Below are 20,925 nucleotides of genomic sequence, written 5' to 3' on the forward strand. Positions count from 1 at the left end.
AACAGACATCAGTTTAAAGCAGGAACGGAAGTGTGCGAGCGAAAATATGTATAGCAAGTCAGGAATGTATTAAAACTCTCCGACGTTGCTTCAAACCATTGCTGAACAATGAAGGCATCAATCTGGAGATTATAAAACGAATGATATGATAAGGAGTGATAGGAAGAAAGGAAAATGAGAAATAAAGTTACAGAAAATCAAAGAAAGAGAAGGGAAGGAATTGAAAAAAAAATCAGGAAAAAATGAATTACACATTGAAGAAAGAAATTTACAGGACAATAAACAAATAGGTTTACAGGACTTTTGACGAAATGAATATATTATTTATAGAAACTAACCGAGGAGACAAAGAACACAAAGTCATGAATATGTAATACTCATTGATTCTGGTTTAGATCATTGCTCACTGAGGGATTGAAATTAACCTGGAAGGAATGAAGCGAAAGATTTCATTAAGGATGAAAGAATGGAAATTAAAAAAAAAAGAACGAAAATGTAAGACTGTTAGAATGAACGAAAGAAAGAAAGAAAGAAAGAAAGAAAGAAAGAGAAAGAAATATCCAAGAAAGAGAGAAAGATGCATGCAAATATATAGGTTGACTTGATGGGGTGTACAGCCCTACAAATAAACTGTCTAAGATGACAAAGGGCATGATTAAACTTAACTGGACTAAGCTGTGTCAAACTCTTTGATTGTGGATTCATAAGGTAAATTCACATGGACACATGGAATACAGGAAGTCCCTTCGGTCCAGGCGATCCATTGAGTTTGATATTCCCATGTCAACTAGGTTTAAGTCAAGAATTGTCCGAATACGTTTATATTTTACTATCAATATGTCTAACAAAGTGCCTTTTAAATATTGTTAATAGAGCTGTCTCTATGACTCCCTCCGGTAGAGAATCTATCTACAGTATGAATCCCACTCACAGCTGCTATTTCGTCATAGGCTGTTATGAAATCTTTCGCCTCTGGTCTCAAATATCACCTCTTTAATTGTTGATACCCCAACCGCGGTGGGTAAAATGTAAGAATATTTAATCACCTAGTGTCTAGGTTATCTTATACTCTTCAATACACTGACTCCTTACTCTCTAAGGCACCAATGAATAATATCCCGGACTGCTGAAAGTCAGACTGATTGCATAGGTCACCGAGTCCACATCTTTGCTCTCCATACATCTTATTCTTTTCTTTATTGTGCTGTTTGCACAAAATAGCAAAGTGGTCCATGAATGTTTAAAATGTTTAAAATTGAAACACACATTTGCTTCTCTCCACGGCAAATAAATCTAGCAAGAAAAAATCAGATTCTGTTGAACTGATATCGAATAATAACCGCTGACAAAACTTAGCAGGTCCATCCATTTCTATCTGAAGAGGCACATAGCCTTGGCCTTCAAATATATCTCTAAACAAACATGGCCTGACTAGTACATACATATTTTAGATGTAGAATTTCTGATATTTTCATTAATATATTTTATTCTGTTTTCGATACATTTTGTCCGAGTGATCTGCTGACTAATTGTATTCTTTTGTTTGACATGAACTTAGATATACTGGTTTCAAAGAGAACGTCTGCATCCGCATGACAAAAAGCACTAACCTATAGGAATCTATTTAAAAAATGCCTTAGCATGGCATTTTGATATAAACGTTTAACATATAATTTGAACAGTGAAGCATTTCTCCAGAGTCGCACATCTTCTGAAATCATTATTGAAGAGGGTTAATTGCTTACTGTGCACTTTTGGGTCGTGCGTGGTAACTTGACGGTCAGTGTGACGCTCGTACAGAGTTTGGAGCTGGATTCAGAAGAAGTCAGTAACAGTTTTGCATGTCCGCACCGGAAGCGTGTGTGTGTACTCCGGGTGTTCTGGTTCCATCCAACAGTGCAAAAACGTGCCGGTTAGGCAACTTATTTAGCCATTGTAAAGTGTCTTTTAGGACAAGGCAAGGGAAGTTTATTTGCAGAGCACCTTTCAAATAGAATGCATCTCAACGTACTTTACAAGATATAAACATCAAAGATAAATTTGCTGACAATATGCAGAATAAAATCACACATAAAAAATAAGAAATAAAAGTTACAGTGCAGAAGATTCTAATTAAAAACAAAAACGAAAATCAAAGTTTTAAGACTCAATTTAAACAAAGCTGTAATTTGGGTCAGAATTCAGATCAAACTGAAGGTCATTCCACATACATGGAGAATAGTAACTAAACGCTGATTCGCTATGTTTAGTTTTGCCCTAGGACACAGTAAGCACACCCGTCCCAGATGACCTGAAGGTCCACATTACAGTAAGAGATCGATAATATTTAGTGACACACTTTATAAATTGTGCAATGTTGCATGTCTTTTGCATTGAAGATAGCATGAAGCTATTTTTTCCCCTTAATTTTGCTTGCTTGAATGTTATGTTTCGAAATCAAAACCATTGTAATTGTGCATAGTCTAATATTAACCCTGGGAGAATAATATTCCGGAAATATCCTTTCTTAACGCATCCATGGTAAACCGTTGTTTTTTAGCAGAGGTCATGCCGATATTTTAATTCTTTGATATTCATGTGTTGCAACGTTATCACGTCTATTTTTCAGACAGGTTGCATATATTCACCCCATTGTCAGTGCGTTCCAAACAATCATTTTTATTTTCCTAGCAGATACCCGCCTGGGAATATCCAGGTCTTCTAAAGCAGCTAAAGGTTATGAGGACAAAATAAAATTGCGTGAACCAGGTGCACACGATCACCCAGCAAATAATGCAGGGGTTGAAAGCAAAACGGGTAAGTGGAAATTTGAGAAGCACTGGAGTTCTTCACAAAGTTTAGTCGAATCGAATAAATATGATGCAATTGGTTTCATACTTCCCCACCCAGCAGTGAGTGTCAGATATTTTGAGTCTAGTGCATATTATATTCTGTAAAACTGGAGCTCTGAGATCAAGGTTGTTTGTTATGCGAAGCATTAAAAGATAATTAAGAGAGATGAAACGAGAATAGATGATAGAATATATATATACATTCAGCTATCAATATAGCAAAGCTCCCTGATGCTGCATGAAATCAATGCTCAACGTGAATTCATTGATCTAGACGTAATGAAAGTAAACATATGGTGCAGGAATCTAGGAAGAGACAGGAAATGAAAAAGGAAAGAGAATGCAAGAAAGGGAGAATGGGGGTGAAGTATACATGAGAGAAAGAAACAAACCTGTAAATAAATAAATATGCAGGACACTTATTGGAATGAACATAGAATGTAACGTGTCAATAAAAATATTAGCACTCCCCGTAATCTTATATGATTTATTGTTTCAGAACATCAAATCACAGTTGAGTTATTTTGGCTTTTTTTAAACTCTGACCAACCGAAAAGTCTCTTTCGTGCCATAGTGAAACCAAATGTCTACAAATTGGTCTAAATCGATATGAACTATCAGTGGAGACAACGAACATATTAAAGCTTAGCAGAACACAGTTATGAAACAAAAATCATTGGTCGTGGCTTTCGGTTAAGTCCACAACGAGCACAGAAGTCCCGTCGGCTCAGATGATGCATTCCATGTAATATACTCAAATAAGCTCGGTGTAAACCTATTTTTGTCCACCTATCTCTACATTTTACAATGCATCTAACTCCAGGAGTGCATTTTAATGTTATTGTTATCGCCGTCTCTCGATCTTCCACTAGCGAAATATTTATACATGCATCACGCTTATATTTGAAATGTTAAGTCATATTTTACTATGATATCTTTCACTACTCGCCTTAATTATCGCCACACCAGTGCAGTGTTTCCTGTCTGTGGGACCACACTGCGGTTGTGTGCCCTGCGTGATGTTATACAGCTCTATTATGTCAAACCTCATTCCCATGTCCCAATGACGAATGTCCGAAATTGCCTGGACTCCCGCTTATTGCTTAGTCGTTCCGGCATTATCTTGACTCTCTATACATATGGTTGAACATATCTGAGTAGTGACCAATCAGTGAGAGGGATTGCGTTAAAAGAGCTACTTTTCAGTCAGGCCCGTGATCAAGATTTAAAAGGCAGAGATTCGCTACAGTTTCCCTGAGTAGTACTTCGCCGAAGTAACGAGCGGGATTAATCCGATTAATTATTCATATTAATTAATAAATATAACGCACGTGCAAGCGGAGCGGCCATTTCACTGAGTGTGCCAGTTTTAGAATAACGTTGGCAGATTAGTCTTGGGAGGTAAAGTATCTTGCAGTTTTCTCTCCTTTTGAGCTATTACTTCATTTCCTGTATGTTAGGCCATAGCCATTCAGTGAGAAAGGCACCGGGGCAGTGTTTGTACTTTGTACGTCATGTGGGAGGTCTGGAAAAACTCCCGTCTCCCCGATTAACGCATCTGCAGCAGGCGCACCGAGCGGCTGCTGCTGTGAAATTGTATCAAGGTACTGAAACTGCAGTTCGTAAGATAAAATGGAAAAAAAAAACACAGGCTTGTTCTCCTTGGTAATTGACATCTTCGCATTGTTCTGACTCCTGACACCTGGAATTTCCACCATACTGCCAGAATCTCTAAAAGTGAACGTTGTGAAGAAGACTTATTAAGTTCCTCATACACTTACATTTCCATCTTTGTTACCACGGCGGCAGCATTTTTCAGGGGTGCGATATCTACACTTGCCTCTCCTTTACACTTTATATATCTGAATAAACTTTTCGCATCCTCTACAATATACTTTTATATTCCATCTTTACGTTCTTAATATCGTTTTAGTTGCCTTTTGTCGGTTTTCTGAAGCTCCCTAATCCTGTAGATTCCTAATAATTTTAGCCCTATTATATGCCGTCCCCTTGGCTTTTATGTTCTGTTTTTTCTGTTGGATGTACAAGTTCTTTGCTTTCCTAATTTCCAAATTAAAATCATTGCAGCTCTGCGGTCATCACTCACAGTGTTACTTTCCAATCAATGTTGGCCAAATCTTTTCTCATACCTTTCAAGTTCCCTTGACTTCTCTGTAATACTGATACATCTGACATCAACTTCTGCTTCTCAAATTTCAGGCTGAATGCTATCATATTATGATCGCCTGCCTTAAGTTTCCTTTTAGCGCAAGTTCTCTAATCAATTACGGTTCAATAGACCACACACAATCCAAAATAGCTGATCCCCGTGTGGGCTCATCTCACAAGCTGCTCTAAAATACCATCTCGTAGACACTTTATAAAATCATTCTCTTGAGATGTAGTAGCAACCCGAATTTCAAAATCTACCTGCACTTTGAAATCCCCCCGTGACTATTGTAACTTTGCCCATTTGACATGCATTTTCTATCTCCCAGTGCAGTTTTTAGACTACACCATTACTACAGTTTCGAAATCTGCATATAACTCCCACTACTCTATTTTTACACGTGCAGTACCTTAGGCCTATCAGCAATGATTCAACAAGTTCTAATGTCACCCCTTAATAATGGTTGATTTCACATTTTGCCAATAGGGCCACATCACACTCTCTGTCTACCTGGCTGTCATTTTGATACAGTATGTGCAGGACGATCACCCATGATATCATTTCCTTTTTTATTCAGCAACCGTTCCCATTTGGCATTGCTACCTGTCCTTTCTACAGAAAGGTTTTAGGGGGCCAGGTAGAGTGCTGAAAAACAGGACTTCAAAGGAATTAGTCCCGGATTGCTAAACGTGCCAGGCACCATTGCGGGAAGGAACGGGATCATTTGACAGGTGTATGCGTGGCCAAGTAAGTGGCGGAGGGGTCAGGGGCAGGAGCTCAGACTTCTGGATCTTTGGAATCTGTTCTCGGGTAGCTACGGACTTTACAAAAGGGACAGATTACACCTGACCGTACGGGGATTCAAAATCCTTGTGGGTAGTTTTGAGCGAGATGTTCGGGAGGGTTAAGGTGATTTGGGCAGTGCTTGTGGAATACAAATGTTTCAAGGTTTCACCCGTACATTAAATGTCAGAGCAATGTATACACTATACATACTGGCATGCTTTTTGTTCGCAACCATCCATGAAGACAGAGTTGCGTCTCAGAGAATGAAGGACAGTTAAATGTTAGAACCCAAAAGTCCTCTTCAGCTTCACTCCCTCCCGCGCGTATGCGGCAGCAAGAAACAACCTCCCCTCTCCCACCAGCAAAAACAAAATCGTCACCCACACAGAGAACTAAAGTGTGCAGCAAAGCAGCAGCAAATGCACAGACTTGCAGTACCCCAAAGACGATTCGTTAACCTGGTATTCGACATAACACAGTGAAAAAGAGCTGTCTCCGTTTCACAGAGACAGAGGATACATAGCAAACAATTCTCTGGTTTACGGTGGTAAAATTCGGTTGCATCGTTTAATTGAGACCCCTGTGCCCAAACATCTCAGCTGTCAGGGCACACAGCCAAACATCTTCCGACTCGCACGAAGAGATTATCTCCTGTCGGGACAACTATCTTCAATCCTACTCTCTCCAGTACAACGAGATCCCAGGCCTCCAAAGGCGAGTCAAGATGTTAGGCCCCGTCCTTGGCATATCAGATATACGGCAGTCGTAAAACGGTGAGAGTGGATTACATTGACGCAAAGCACCGAAGTCAGCGTCTTCAAAAGAACACTGAAAATGAAAAATAGAGATTTTAAAGATATAACAAGAGCTGTTTCCGAAGATGCAAGCAATGGAGATGCCGTTTAGCGTCATCATGACTAAGCTCCGACCTCAAAGTATTTTGCACTTCTTCACTTTTGGAGGCTCTAGCAGTATTGTGAAAATTGCAGTTATCAGGGTTCAAATGAATGTGTTGATTTCATTTCTAGAGAGAAGCTTACAGGCAAACTAAAATGTCTGAACATATATAAGGCACCTGGACCAAGGGTTCTGAAAGAACAGGTTGAAGAGTTTGAAGAGGTATCTCTTAACAATCGCAAGATTGTGGAACGGTTCCAGGAGACTTCTAGAAATCTCAGATGCCTACAAGAATGGAGAGCGGCAGAAGAAAGGAAATTAGTCTGTTCTCGGTGGTTGGGAAGACGTTGTTGACAATTGTTAAGAATGTGGAATCGAGAAATTTGAATGCACATGATGAAATCAGCCGTACTTAGCGTGGCTTCCTCAAGGGGGAAAGGAATGTAGGACAAATCTGTTGGAATTCCTTGAAGAAATTGCAAGCAGGATAGACAACAGGGAATCGGTTGTGGTTGTGTACTGGGCATTTCAGAACCCTTCTGGAAAGTGAGGAGGATGGTTCACATTTTAACAGCCAATGGTACTTCGGGAAAGATACCAGCATGGATAAGGCAGTGGCTGGTTGACAGGAGGCAATGAATGGGAATACATGAAACTGTTTATTGTAGTGTTCCACAGCGGCCTATATTGGGACCGCTTCTTGTTACATCATATGTCAATGATTTGGAGACGGAATTAATATCTGTGTGACCAAGTTTGTTTGGTGAACCCAAGGCAGGTGGAAAAGCAGATAGTTCTGAAAATCAGAGAGACTACAAAATGGCTCAGACAGATTAGGCGAATGGGCAAAGGCAGGTGGAATACAGAATCGGGAACTGTATGATCATCCCTCTGGCAGAAGAAAGAGGCGGGAAGACTTTTTTTTGAATTGAGAGGAAGTTCAAATATATGAGAATCAATTGAATTGGTTCATTGTACAGGATTCCAAAAAGGTTAATTTTCAGGTTGAATCTGTGGTGAGGAAAGCAAATGCGATGATAGCCTTCATTCCAAGAGGACTAGCGTATAAAGGTAAGGACGCAATATGAGGAGCCTAAACTCAAGGTGAGGCCTCACCAGTGCCTTATGAACCCTCAGCATGGCATCCTGCTGTTGTATTCTGGACCTCTTGAAATGCATGCTAACATTGCCTTTGCCTTCTTCACCACATACGCGACTGCAAGTTAAACTTTATATTTAAATAAATACACATGAAAGAAAAAAAAACATTCAAATCAACTGGGCACTTGACGCAAAGAATATAGTCTTAATATAAATTACCAACTCGACAAGGAATACATTTTAGCTGAACAGGTCACAGATATGAAATGTTATTTGGTTCTGGCGGGATCGGTTATGTTCACATCTAGACATAAGCAGGAAAAGTCCGATTAGAATACATTGCAATTTATTCTGTTTAATATACACATGTCAACGAGGTGTTAATGTATTTATCCATATTCTTCAATATTTCACTATCAATATATCTGTGCCAATACCTTCTCAGTGTTGTCTCTATAAATTCTTGGGTTGAATATTAATATACAGTATATCGAGCACGATCATGAGTTAAAAAAAAGTGACACGTTATACGCTGCTATTAAACAATTCACTTATGTGATCCTTCTGTGCTATACACCTCTACAAGGTCCCTCCTTATTCTCTTTCGCCGCAATGACTGATGTCCTAGTGGTCTCAAACGCTCGCATATTGCTTTGTTCTTCAAGATCCAGACATATGTTATTTGATCTCCATCTATCATGAAACCTATTTTGTGGTTGTTTGGAAATGCGCAAAAGTATCTAGGAAACACACATAAATTGCTGGAGGAACTCAGCAGGTCAGACAGCATCTACGGAAAAGGCTACAGTAGATGTTTCAGGCCGAGACTGCTTATCAGGTCTGGAAAAGAGAATGAGGAGTCATCAGATTCCCCCTTCTGAATCCCTCTATTTCTTTAACTAATCAACTTCCCATCTCTTCACTTCAGCTATTCCCCACGCCCTCTCGGTTACACTACCACCATCTGGTTTTCCGCCCCTCCCGCACCCTCTAGCTGAGACTCCATCGTTCTGTGTGTGATGCTTGGATGTCCAGCATCTGCAGATTTTTCTTGGCTGCTTTGAAGACAGTATTGTGCTCAATTTTGTACAGAATAACCATCGGTTTATTTCGGAAATTTGATAAGACAGCCAAGCCTGTTTTTCAATTATGAACCAATAGAAAAACATCATAATCAATAGCATAGAGATATGTAAAGGAAAGACTTTGTAGTCTAGTGGATTATATTTCACACGCTATTTTGCACTTGTGGGCGAATTGCTTCCTTATTGTTCTGAGTCTGAGTCATTCTCTATTTACAGAAAACACATCAGAGGAACTGTCCAAAAACACTTGGATCCTCCCTGTTGCCATCGTTATCTCATTCATCGTGGGATTAATTGTTGGATATTTTGTGAAAAAATGCTGGAAGAAATGTTGTCGGAACGGTTATGAAAATGAGCAGAATGACTGTGGTGAACAACGTGCAATTCTAGGTACACATACTATAGACCATGTGGCGTTTCGAAAGAAACGTGTTTCTTCTCCCGCCGGTGTGTATTGTTTCATTACTTGTAGGTTCGAATATAATTGCAACAAATAGACCAAATTCAGTCAACATATTGCAGTTAATCTCCGCCTTTTATGTCCTTCACGAAGGGTCTGGTGCTTGCATGTCAGAAGCTCCTACCAGTATCACCACTTTTGGAGAAGAAGTCAGGCCATCAGCATCTCCTGTGATGCCAAAGCACAGAACTGCTAAGAAGAAATCTAAAGATGGTGAGTGAGATATACTCTGCACCAATTGTTCGAATCATTTCTTCCACAAAAGAAAACAAAATACTGAGATCATCTGAAAGTATAGTGATGAATAACATATTACAGGATATACTGTACTTGGAAAGACAGGCAAGATCGTAAAGGTGGAGGAGTAGCCATGTACATAACAGAAAATTTAAACATGAGGCTGTATATAATAGGAGATGCATCAAGACTTATTGAGGATATCTGGGTGAGAATTCAAAGCAAGGAGGATAAAGGAATAATATAAGGCGCATGTTATAGATGCCTTAAAACTGATCGATATTTTAACAAACTCTGTCAGAATATTAGATAATCAAATTCTGAAGGTGATGTTATTTTTTTATGGGAGACTTTAATTACACAAATATTCAGTAGAGAATACAATGGCTAATGGATTGCAGGAAAGTGAATCATTCAGTAATTAAATGATTGACAAGATGGGAGGCCTGCCCAGATTGATATTCTGTTACAATCAGGGCAGAATGATCACTAAGGAATTTGTTGAGCCTGTAGGAACGTACGATTATATCATTTTTGATCTCGAACTACTTTTGAAGAATACATCAGTCAAAAACAACTATATTAGTTTGAATTTCAGAAAAGCAAATTTTGCGCAGATGTGGTGAAGATCTCAGAAGGTAAATTGAAGGAACTGTTTGACGTTGAGTCAGTTGAGGAATAATGGGGTCGATTTAAAGAGATAATACATGCAGTGCAGGAAATGTTTATTCCGAGGATTGGGAGAAGCAATAAAAACAATAGATCAAGTATATTGGAGAATAAAGATATACATAAAACTATTGAAGAAAAGAGAGCTACATAAAGAAAACAGATAAAATAATAATGACGTTAATCATAGGGCATATGAAACTATGGCAGCTATTGTCAGGATGGTAGTTAATACTGCCAAAGGACAGATTGAGAGGATAATGGTGATTATGCTACCATTGACCCCAATATAATTTTCAATAGTTTAACAGTAAATTCTTTGATAATCAAGGAGCATGCTAAGTGTATTGGAAATAATAGTGGCATATTAAATTATACAGAAAAATACATAACGGATACTTTTAATTCATATTTTGCGAATGTATTCTGTTGCGAAGATGCTGGCAGCATGCCAGTAAGTGTAAGGGGAAAAAATATATATATACAGTCCCATAACATGTATTTTTCAGACAGTCAATGAAGACTGCTGAAGTCCTGAGGACTGGAAAGAGGTTAAAATTATCTCGGTGTATAAGAAGGGTGACCTCACTGATCCTGGTAACTACAGACCAGTAAGCTTAACGTGTATCGTATGAAACCACACTTTCCAGGGCTGTGTACTCCTAGGGAATGCAAAATCCTGTCCAGCCATATCAGTGATATTGCGACGTTACTCCCGTCCAAACCAGGTTAACTGTGAATGCTGTGTAAATTGCGACCCTGTTATAACTTGGTGCCAGGAAATAACAGATAGCACACTGCAAACGATTACAGAAATTACATTTATGAATGCTAGCTTAACTAAAGAAAAACAAAAAGTAAACAAAAACGGGCTCATTATAATTAAACAGTTAAATGCGCACGGGTTGGTGCTCAGCTTTTCCGAATGTCATATTCACCGATCCTCAGCAGATTTCCACAGCCTGCTCCATCGAATCACCCGTTATCTCTAACCACACACCGAACACTGCTTCTACAGAAATATCATTCTGCTAGCAGTGAAAACCTTACAATTTCCCCCATCAAAAATAATCATGTCCCTATAGTTTTGAGAGAAAGTATCACCCTTTCCTGAATAATACAATTTCTTACAGAAATTTCGTGACATCAGTACCTCCGATCGAGGTGTAACAGGCAGTGACGAATCTCACCTTGGGGACATGTGCTACGCTCTTTTCCCCGAGGGCGACATAACCCAGCATAGCAGGTGGTTTCTTGACTATCTGAAACCTTCTTATCCAATTATTTAATTATTCAGTTTCAGGCAATACCTGGGCTCTTTCTGTCTGAATGGTGTTGCCCCTTCCTGACATTACTCGTGCCTCTCGACAACTCAGGTCATTTTGTCGCGTGGCTGGGCCCGCCGACATGCCGAGTTACCTAAGAGTCCAGCCACTTGTCATTGCCTAACCACAAACTTCCCTGCCTGTTGCTATGAACAGGATTAGAATTGCTTTTTTCAGTGATTAAGCAGTTTGCGAAGGGCAGCATAAACCACACCACCACTTCCTCATCCTCTGAGACCCTATGAAATTCAATAGTTAGACTCGGTCCAGCCCTTTCCTTTGATTGTCAGTTAGTTCTTTCATGTCGTTGTAAGGTCCAGATCAGCCTCTGGGTCAACTCGTTCCTCTTGCCTAAGGTGGCTCGAATGGAGATTCTTGACAGTCCATTCCCATCCTCTCCTTTCACTCAGAAAAGTGGTACGTTTCGCATCGACGTAGATAGGGCGTAGCAGCCCAGCGGTGATCCAACATGTGCTTCTCCGGTAGCCTCAAATTTTTGTGATGAGGACACGGTTTCCAGGTTCCAGTTCAGAGAACCCAACCCTTTGATCATCCCTCCTCTTTTTCTGCTAGGTAGCCGAAAACTCCGTTAGTTCGTAAGCCTTTGCAACTTCCTCCTCGTATTATTCAGAAATTTCAGATTAGTGTTCTGTGGAAAATCTTCACCGCCAGTCCCAAAAGACAGAGAAACGGGCTAACTCACTTCACGGCCAAACATCAGATAATACGGCAAATACCCGGTAGTTTCATTCTGTGTGCTGTTGTAGCAGTGGACCAGATGCCCAAAATGTTGATATAATTTGTTCTTGTTTATTTAACTCTAAGGTTCTGATTTTGTCTAACAATGACCGGTTGAATCGCTTGGGCTGGGGATCAGCCAAAGGGAGATAAGGCGTAGTCCTCACCTTCTAGAATCGAAGCATGCTCAGTAATCTATGTTTGAAATCCAGTCATAAGCTTTACTGGGCTCGTCTTCGCAACGAAAAAACGCTTTCTAGTGCTTGCATGTGCCCCAGCAGAAAAAGCCAAAGGGTCCTGCGTCTTCAAAGATCTCAGTACGTCAGCAGTCAGAACACTCAGACTCTCGACTTGTGGCTGTTTGTTGTTCACATTATCAGAGCACTGCCAGTCATCCAGCATCTGAGAGGTCGGTTCTGCCAAAGTCTCACAATCCTCTTCCCCTTCAGGAGTGTTGGCCCCGAAAACATTCTGAGTCTATGATAACTAGGACTCTCCAGACTGGGACTTGGCCGTTTATTTTCCAGAAAGGTAAGAAGTGATACCAACTCAGAATTTTCAACTCTCGCTGGTGCACTCATTGAACATCCAAATCGGACCACTGCAGTATCTCGCTCCGCACACAACGTCACAAGCACGGATTCCCCGGTCTCTCAGTGTCTTGGGATTCCCAGGTATCTTTGTCTCTCGTGATTCCCTGGTCTCTGGGTCTTTTGGGGTTCCCAAGGCACTGGATCGCCATGTCTCCCTGCCTCTCTAAGTCTTCAACGTTTCCCTCTGGAGTACCTCAAGTCTCTCTGGTCGTCACTGCATCTCGAGTTTCCAGGTCTTCCAGGGCCGTTAGGTGCTAGCTATCGGGAAGGGCTAATAGTAATGATTTCTGCAGGGCTGTGAAGGGCATCCTGAGGTCTTCAGAGCACCTAATTGGTCAATTGGTGCTTAACAACAGTTATTAATGGTTTAAGAGTTCATTGTTTCTTTCTCAAGCGATTCGCTCTTTGTAATGCGGTTTCCTGGTGCTTTCTGTTTCAACTTGTTAAATTTTAAGCTCAGGAATTCTGTTAGTTTTATTGTTGAAGCAGATGCCCGTTTAGCTCCAATCGGAGAGTCCTCGTTTTCAGTATGATCCGTCTCACGGTGTCACTTGGTTGAACTACCTCTGTAAAAGCACTCGCTCCTGTTCTACGTGGAGGTCTTTGCCTCCGTTATTGGCAGTGCACACCATGGTACTTATCTACCGGCATCACTGAAGGACATCTTGGACAAGTCCCTCATCGGGGAAATCCAGCGGACCTAGGTTTCTGGTGCCTCTGGGGCTGAGCCTACAGAGACGGGTCCTGTCACAACCATGAATTCGGCAGCGCTGCCGACTCGGCAATGGAGCTCATGAATATGCACGTCTCAGCTACTTATAATTTTATTGTAATAATGTTTAATTCCATTCACTCGGTCGTATTATTTGTCGGCACTTGGGCAGAGAAACGTTTCGCTGCTTGCTTGCATTCCGCCTTGCCTGAAAAATTTGGACTGTAGAGTCAACTGACTCTGAAGTCCAGCCGTATTCGTTTATTCTTGGTTCGTCTTTCCAGTCGCAGTGTAGGCTTTGTTTTCCATTTGAGTTTTTCAGTTAACGGCCCTGTTTGGCCTAGCATTTATAGTATTCTTTTCCGGTTAACGCTGTTCGTATTAAAGTCTATGAACTATCGACCTGCTTCAGTGTCTCTCATTCCGCACTTGGGCCATAATCGAACCTGGTGACAGAAACAAATCAAACTAGTTTTAACGCTTCCGCTCTCACGTACAGGCATCTCGGCTTCCGATACGGCACCCTTATACATTCGCCTCCATCCGGAACGTATGAACAGCACACATACCCCAAACCCGGCTCTTAAGGGGCCGCGATAGTATCAAGCAGATCAGCGCTAGTGTGATCTAAAACAAAGTATTTGCCCCCCATTTTGTCAACCCTCCGCTCCATGATGGTAACTGTTCCCAAAAATTAACTGTACTCAGATTCCGGATAAGGAATTCATTCGGGCTACGAATGTTCACCTCTTCTAATACACACCCATTCGTTATTGGTTATCTCGTTGTTTTGCACGACCGGTGACCTCCTGCAGCATCCGTAACCACGTGTCTTAATCACTTTATCGAACAATAGTTTAACTCAGGCTTTAATACACAACCCATTGGATCAATGCTCAGGACAATTACAGAACATTCAAAGAAACCTTACGATCCGCTGCAATGTGAGCCTGCTTTCTTTGGGCTGCCTATGTCTACGAAATACACACTCCAGTCCCGCCAAATTCATGAGATTGGGACGTCTCTGCCACACAACCCCCGGTTTGTATGAATGCTGCGTAATTTGCTCCCCTGTTAGATCTCGGTGCCAGGAAATAATATTGCACAGGATTACAGGAATTATATTTATGAACGTTAACTTAAATAATGGGTTAGTAAAGCAAATAAAGTAACAGAAACACATAAAGGGCCCATTATAATTAAACGGACAAATGTGCACAAGTTGGAACACAACTTTGCTGAAAGCCATATTCACAAATACTCAGCAGACGCACGCAGATTGCTCCATCGAATCACCTTCCCCTACCGGTCCAATCCTACCAATGGTTCTCTCCAGCGTGCTCTCTCTTTATCTCCCGACGAACAAAGACCACATGTCATACCGGTGACGGCACACTTATAAAATACCCGCTACCCTGATGGGATGGCTCGCATTCCGAAGCACTTGTTCTCTCTAAACATCATCCAAACACTGTTTTGCAGAAAGACCACTGAGTTAGCGGTGAAACCTCACGAGGCGCTATCCGTAGGTAATATAGTGGAAGCATTAAAAAATAATGAGATTTATAATCAGTTGATCAGAACAGGCATTGTCAGTAAGCCAGCATGGGTTCGGAGAGGGGAAATGAGGTTTTAGTAATATGCTGGAGTTCTCTGAAGAGGTATCTAAAATCTATAATAATAATAAAGCGGTATATATACAGATATATATATATATATATGTGTGTGTGTGTGTGTGTATATATATATATAGATAAATAGATAGATAATTCACTTGTCCTTTCAGAAGCCCTTCGACAAGGTACCGACAGGTAACCAAATTTCAGAATGTTGGGATTGAGGGTAAGATGCGCGAATGGGTGCACAATTGGCGCAAGACACAAAACAACGACTTGTGATGAGAGAATCGTTTTCATACCTAGAAGATGTTTAAAGTGCGATTTCATGGGGTTCAGTTTTGAAGCCGCTGCTGCTTTTAATTTAAGTTAAAGATTTAGATAAACACATAACAAATAAACTAGTAAAGTCTGCAGAAGACTCAAGCATAGGGGGATGGTTTGATAACAGTCAGGCAGCAGTATCAATGCGGATAGACTCAAAAAAAATCGAGATGTGGGCAGATAAATGGCAGAGAAAATTTAATGAAAGTAAATGACAGACATTACATGTATGAAGTATGAATATTAGATCTAATTGTACAATTGGGGTGTCTGGAGTTAGAAAGTGCAATGTATGGGAAGGATTTTAGCGTTCTAGTAGACTCATCACTATCAATATCTGGACAACGCACAGAAGTGATTTGGAAGTGTAAAAAAATTTTGTGCAATGTAATGCAATCAGTGGAGTTCAAATACAGAGATATCCTCCTTCAGCGGTGTCTCCATATGTTGTGAAGGATCTGAAGGCACTGGGCAGTTCAAAGAGAGCGAAGAAACTCATTCCAGGTCTGTAGGGTTTGAGCAGTGAAACAAATTATATCGTTTTAGCCTAAGCATACGTAGATTAAGTGGAGACATGAAAGACGTGTTCAAATTCATTCAGGGTATAAGTAAAGTGGATGCCAGCTGTTACTTGAAAATTAATCCATCAACGGGAAACAGGGTTACAGGTGGAGATTGGTTTACGAGTCATTTCAAACTAACATCAGGAAGCATTTCTTTACACAACGGTTGATAGACACGTGGAAAAATCTACCTAGTTGTGTAGTTGAGAGGAGTACCTTTGGGACTTTGAATCGAAAATTCATAGATATTTTAAAGCGCTCTGTGAATATAAATTTGTCAAGTTTTATTGGCCAGAATAGCCTGCTCTTGTCAAAAACGTTCTAATATACTTAAAACGTACTTGTGCTTCCAAGATAGCAAGATAGATTAAAACAAAAATCACACACATTCATACGCTTGATCTTCTCTTAACCAGTATATTAAGTTGATCGTTTTTGCTAATCAAGCAATACATTTATTATATGCCTTGGTGTCTTCGAAGTTTTGTTTCCTTTCAGTGGAACCAGAGTGTGTGTGTGCAGTTTGAATGCATATCGGTATGCGTATGCCGTATATGTCTATGCACAGTGGAAATTCTAATACTGTGCATGAGTCTGTGCATATATCGATGTTTAAATGTTGTATATGTATGTATATACTTCATATACTGCTTATGAGTGTGTATGTACATCTATGTGTATATACTGCATGCCTGCTGTATGTTTAGTCATTCCAGTATTTCGTGACCTGTGACGGGAAGAACAAGAATTGAAAGTTGAGAAAGCAAGGAAGAGTCAATGGCCTGGGAAATGTAATTCTCATGCCCTGCAAGCTACTCTGCCCTAAAGACAAACTTGTCCTCAGTTTGACTGTACTGCAAAAAAAAAACTTGAAGATTATGCTTGTGTGCCAAGGGATAAAATGCAATTACTGTATCTTCAATATTCCCTTCCCGCTCTCTTTTATTGTCTATAGATATCAGTGGTAAACCGATCCAGAATGTGGAGTACTGCCTGCAAAACATTTTTGCTTCAAATAGAATCGAACAGGGGGAAATATCAACAAAATATCTACTAATAAAGAGGGTATTTGATTCCTCAATATTATAAGTAAGATGAAGAAATAGCATAAACAAAAAGCATCTACGAACCAAGGGGTAATCGAATTGGTATTGTTCGTTATGGAAAAATAATTAAAAAAAAGATAAGATTAGAAGTTAAAACAAGTTACACTATACAGAAAATAACCAGTAATAAAAAAGCTAAAGTCCTACTGAGAAAGTAGAGAGATTAGTCAGTGGATGACGAAACAACGAATGGATTAAGACAGGGAAATGAAGCAGGTTTTCCATTTCGTTGGGAAAGCAGATTGATTGAAATGGAATGAGGAAGTTAAAAGTTGACAAGCCTCAATTTACAATGGCAATTAGTTAAGAGTAAAATCATTTGCTAACAGGCAGAGATTCCATTAATATGTCTTTTTGGCACATTGGCAGAAGATGGTGTTAACGAAATTACACAAGAATTGGCGCGATACACCGATCTCAAGCTGTACAGAATTACGGAAATCTGCCGTGACAAATTGGAATCGACAATTAAAGATGTCGTAGAGCAGATTATTGAGACGCACGAGAGTACAGGTAGAACGCCAGAAATAAACTTTGAGGTATGGATTATGTCTTTTGGCGTGTTGTATGAAGTTTTGTGAAGTCTGGATACATTTTGCCCAATCAACGATATGGCCGCTAATCCTTTTAGTATTAAGTCGTATAACATAAAAATTGTGATGCTTGGTTTGAGGTTGAAACATGAAGCGGGCATTCTTGCTGCCATGCTCTTTGTGTTCGTCCATCGTCAACGTCGATGAGGACCTCAACACAAGTATGATGGTGTCCAGACTATCTCGTGGTTGGATGTAAGTGAGGGAGAGTTGCGCAGCGTCCGCCTAACTCTCTCTTCCCAATTCCCACCTGGATCCAGTTACAAGACAGAGTTGAGACGGCTGGAGATGGGATTAGGCGCAGTGGACGACCAGGAGGTCTTCTGTGCCTTTTCCTGCTCTACCCGTTCCACGACGCTTGCAGAGACCGCATTCTTGACCGTTGGCCCTTCCATTGGTCTCGCCCGCTCAATCTGCCGGAGTCTGTCTTCACATGCTGGGATAGACAACTCCCTATCTCACCGAGGGTTTCAGACCCGTCAGCTACCCCTCACCTGGTTCAGCCGGCTTGCTGAAGCCGTTCCCCGGGGTGTGGCCGCTGTCACATGCAAGCATCTTCGGGGAGCCACAGGTGAGAGCTGAGTGCCAGGTGGGGACGAAAGGTGGACTAACCGCCTTGAAAAGGACACCATATTATCCCCCACTAGAGGTGCTACCCCTCTTTGACACCCAATACACTCTTGGTCTTTGGGCTCTTCCTGGTAGCATCAGCACTCTTGATGATCATGTCGCCGTTTTCAGGTGCTGGGTCTCCTGCTGCTGCAGGTATTGCCCTGATGGTTTATTCAAGCAAGGCTGCATTTGTTCCACTGCCAGGAAATGAAACGTGTCAGAGTAGACTGTTTATATTCATGGCAACCTGCTTGTCACGTTCTGTGCACTGCAGTAAGGAATATGTCGAAGCAGAGTGGTTGGCGTTATTGAGTTGACGCTTCTGGTTAAGAGAACGAGTGTACCACAATGCCGTTACATCTAGGCAATGAGCTTAGCATGATGTATATACCTCTTCCACTTGCCTTCCCCGAAATTGTAGGCCACATTTATTTTCCCCGAAAATTGAGACCCTCTCTGGATCGAGCTACGGGTATAGTGTGCCGGCGATGAGCCATGTTTCTGTGAAACAGAGAGCTCAGCAATCCTTGTCATGGACATCAGTATAAGGATTAGATTATTTATCGCGTGAACATCGAAGCATTAAGTGAAATCGTTGATTTTGTTAACAACCATCACACTCGAGGATATGCTGGGGGCAGCCCATAAATGCCAGCACATGATTCCGACACAAACATAGCACGAAGTTGAGAAAATTGGCCGATGATGGAAATCATCGAAACACACACATGGAAGAACACATTAAGAGGCAGCAAGTGAGATCTGATAGGTGAGAAGAGTACACCATGGAAGGAATGGAAAGCGGAGACAGAGGTGGTGGACAAGTAAGGCGAGAGATGAAACAGGAATGAAGCATGGTGAAGGAGAGAAGGGGAGTAAATACCGGAATATAAGTCAGAGTGTGGCCTGAGTCTCTAGTGTGGCCTTATCGCTGCAGTACAGAAGGCCATGGACCGACATGTTTGAATGGGAGTGGCAAGTGGAATTGAAATAGGTAGTCACAGGGATATTCCGCTTATCGAGACGGACGAAGGTGCTCTACGAAGTAGTATCGCAGTCCAGGCCGGGTCTCATTGATATTTAGGAGGCTACATAGGGAGCACTGGTTACAGTAGATTACCCAAATGATCGGTCACCTCACCTGGAAAAAAACTATTTTAGCACTGAATGGTAGTGAGGAAGAGGTTGACGGGCAAGTGTGCCACTTGTCACCCGTGCAAGGATAGGGCCGGGGGGGATTTTGGTGGGTTTAGAACAATTGGACAGGGGTGTCGCATGGGAATCGATTCCTTCGTAGAAATTAAAGTGTGTGTGTGTCTGTCTGTGTGTGTGTGTGTGTGTGTGTGTGTGTGTCTGTGTGTGTCTGTGTGTGTGTCTGTGTGGTTGTAGGATCCAGTTCGGATGTTGAAAGCTATAACTTTCCGTTACAATGAATTATGTGCAATCATTGCATTTTTGCATTACTTAGCAGGATATCACAGGGCAGAACTGAACAGAACACAATACGCAACAAAGCAACCACAGTAAATCAAGTCCCCCTTCCCCCTTACATCCAAGCACATAGGCACATACACCATCTGCTAAACCCTGGGCATGCCTTTTCCTTCTGCTTCCTGAGCACTTGTACTTAGAATTGGACTTGGATGTGGAGATGCCGTCTGTTAGCCTTCGACTACAATAGTCGACTTGGATAGATTCGTCGGCACGGGTCACTTGCCAAACAGACCTTGACTTTGATATCAATAAAGGTTATTGCCTCCATCAGCTTTCTGAATATGTGACAGTGGATTGCACATGACCTTGTCGTCTTTATTTTCTAAGGATGCAGATTCCGATCCTAAATTGTTTTGTATCAGATCCCACTTAATATCGGATTTATATAAGCGCTAATATTACTACTGATAAAGTTAATGAAATGACGTTTCAAAATGCATCACATTTGCCTTTTCAGGAAATAAGAAAGCTGAACAGAAGTAACAAAAGGCTCGACGCTTCGCAACTACTGTTGAAATTACTACTTCAGGGAGACGTTCAGGGATGTAGAATATTTTGGAATACACTTATCAGAAAGCCAGTAGACCGGCAATATCTGCTTATATTGCTGGAACAGAAAGTTGAGGAAGGTAAGTTTCTGAGGGGAAAATACACTTGCAGCCATATAAATCTGCTGCATGCAAGTTCATAAAATAAAAAAAATAGTTCTGAACAGATAACCAAAAACACAATCCAACATGTAAGCTAGTTTGAGACATCGACATTCAGAAGTAAAATAAAATGTAATTACAAGGGAATGCCCACTCGTCAGTTCTTAAGAGGGCACATTTCAAAACAGGATTCAATATTACAGAAGTATTGTGAAACAACTGCATAGGAAATGGACACATAAATGAAATATCATTTATTCGATGATCCAGAAAAAAAAAACAACAACTATTGTGATGAGCTTTTCCGCACGGATTTACTAATTCGGAGTGCACACTGACGGGTAGGCAACTTCTCAGTGGAAA

The 20,925-nt window shown here is 40.9% G+C and overlaps 1 protein-coding gene across 10 annotated transcripts in view; it reads left to right on the plus strand.

Moving 5' to 3' along the window:
- LOC134339971 (NACHT, LRR and PYD domains-containing protein 3-like) overlaps window positions 1-20,925 on the plus strand; it is a 75,292-nt gene that overhangs the window by 45,819 nt on the left and 8,548 nt on the right. For 5 of the 10 annotated variants that reach the window (XM_063036794.1, XM_063036787.1, XM_063036792.1 and 2 more), the window contains 5 exons: window positions 2,671-2,796; window positions 9,087-9,260; window positions 9,424-9,543; window positions 17,583-17,752; window positions 20,370-20,541. In XM_063036794.1, the coding sequence (XP_062892864.1) occupies window positions 2,671-2,796; window positions 9,087-9,260; window positions 9,424-9,543; window positions 17,583-17,752; window positions 20,370-20,541 (762 nt within the window). The remainder of the gene's footprint in view (window positions 1-2,670; window positions 2,797-9,086; window positions 9,261-9,423; window positions 9,544-17,582; window positions 17,753-20,369; window positions 20,542-20,925) is intronic. The other 5 variants (XM_063036795.1, XM_063036790.1, XM_063036793.1 and 2 more) reach the window with 2 other exon arrangements.

The sequence above is a fragment of the Mobula hypostoma genome, chromosome 31 (genome assembly GCF_963921235.1).
Source record: "Mobula hypostoma chromosome 31, sMobHyp1.1, whole genome shotgun sequence".
Taxonomy (NCBI): Eukaryota; Metazoa; Chordata; class Chondrichthyes; order Myliobatiformes; family Myliobatidae; genus Mobula; species Mobula hypostoma.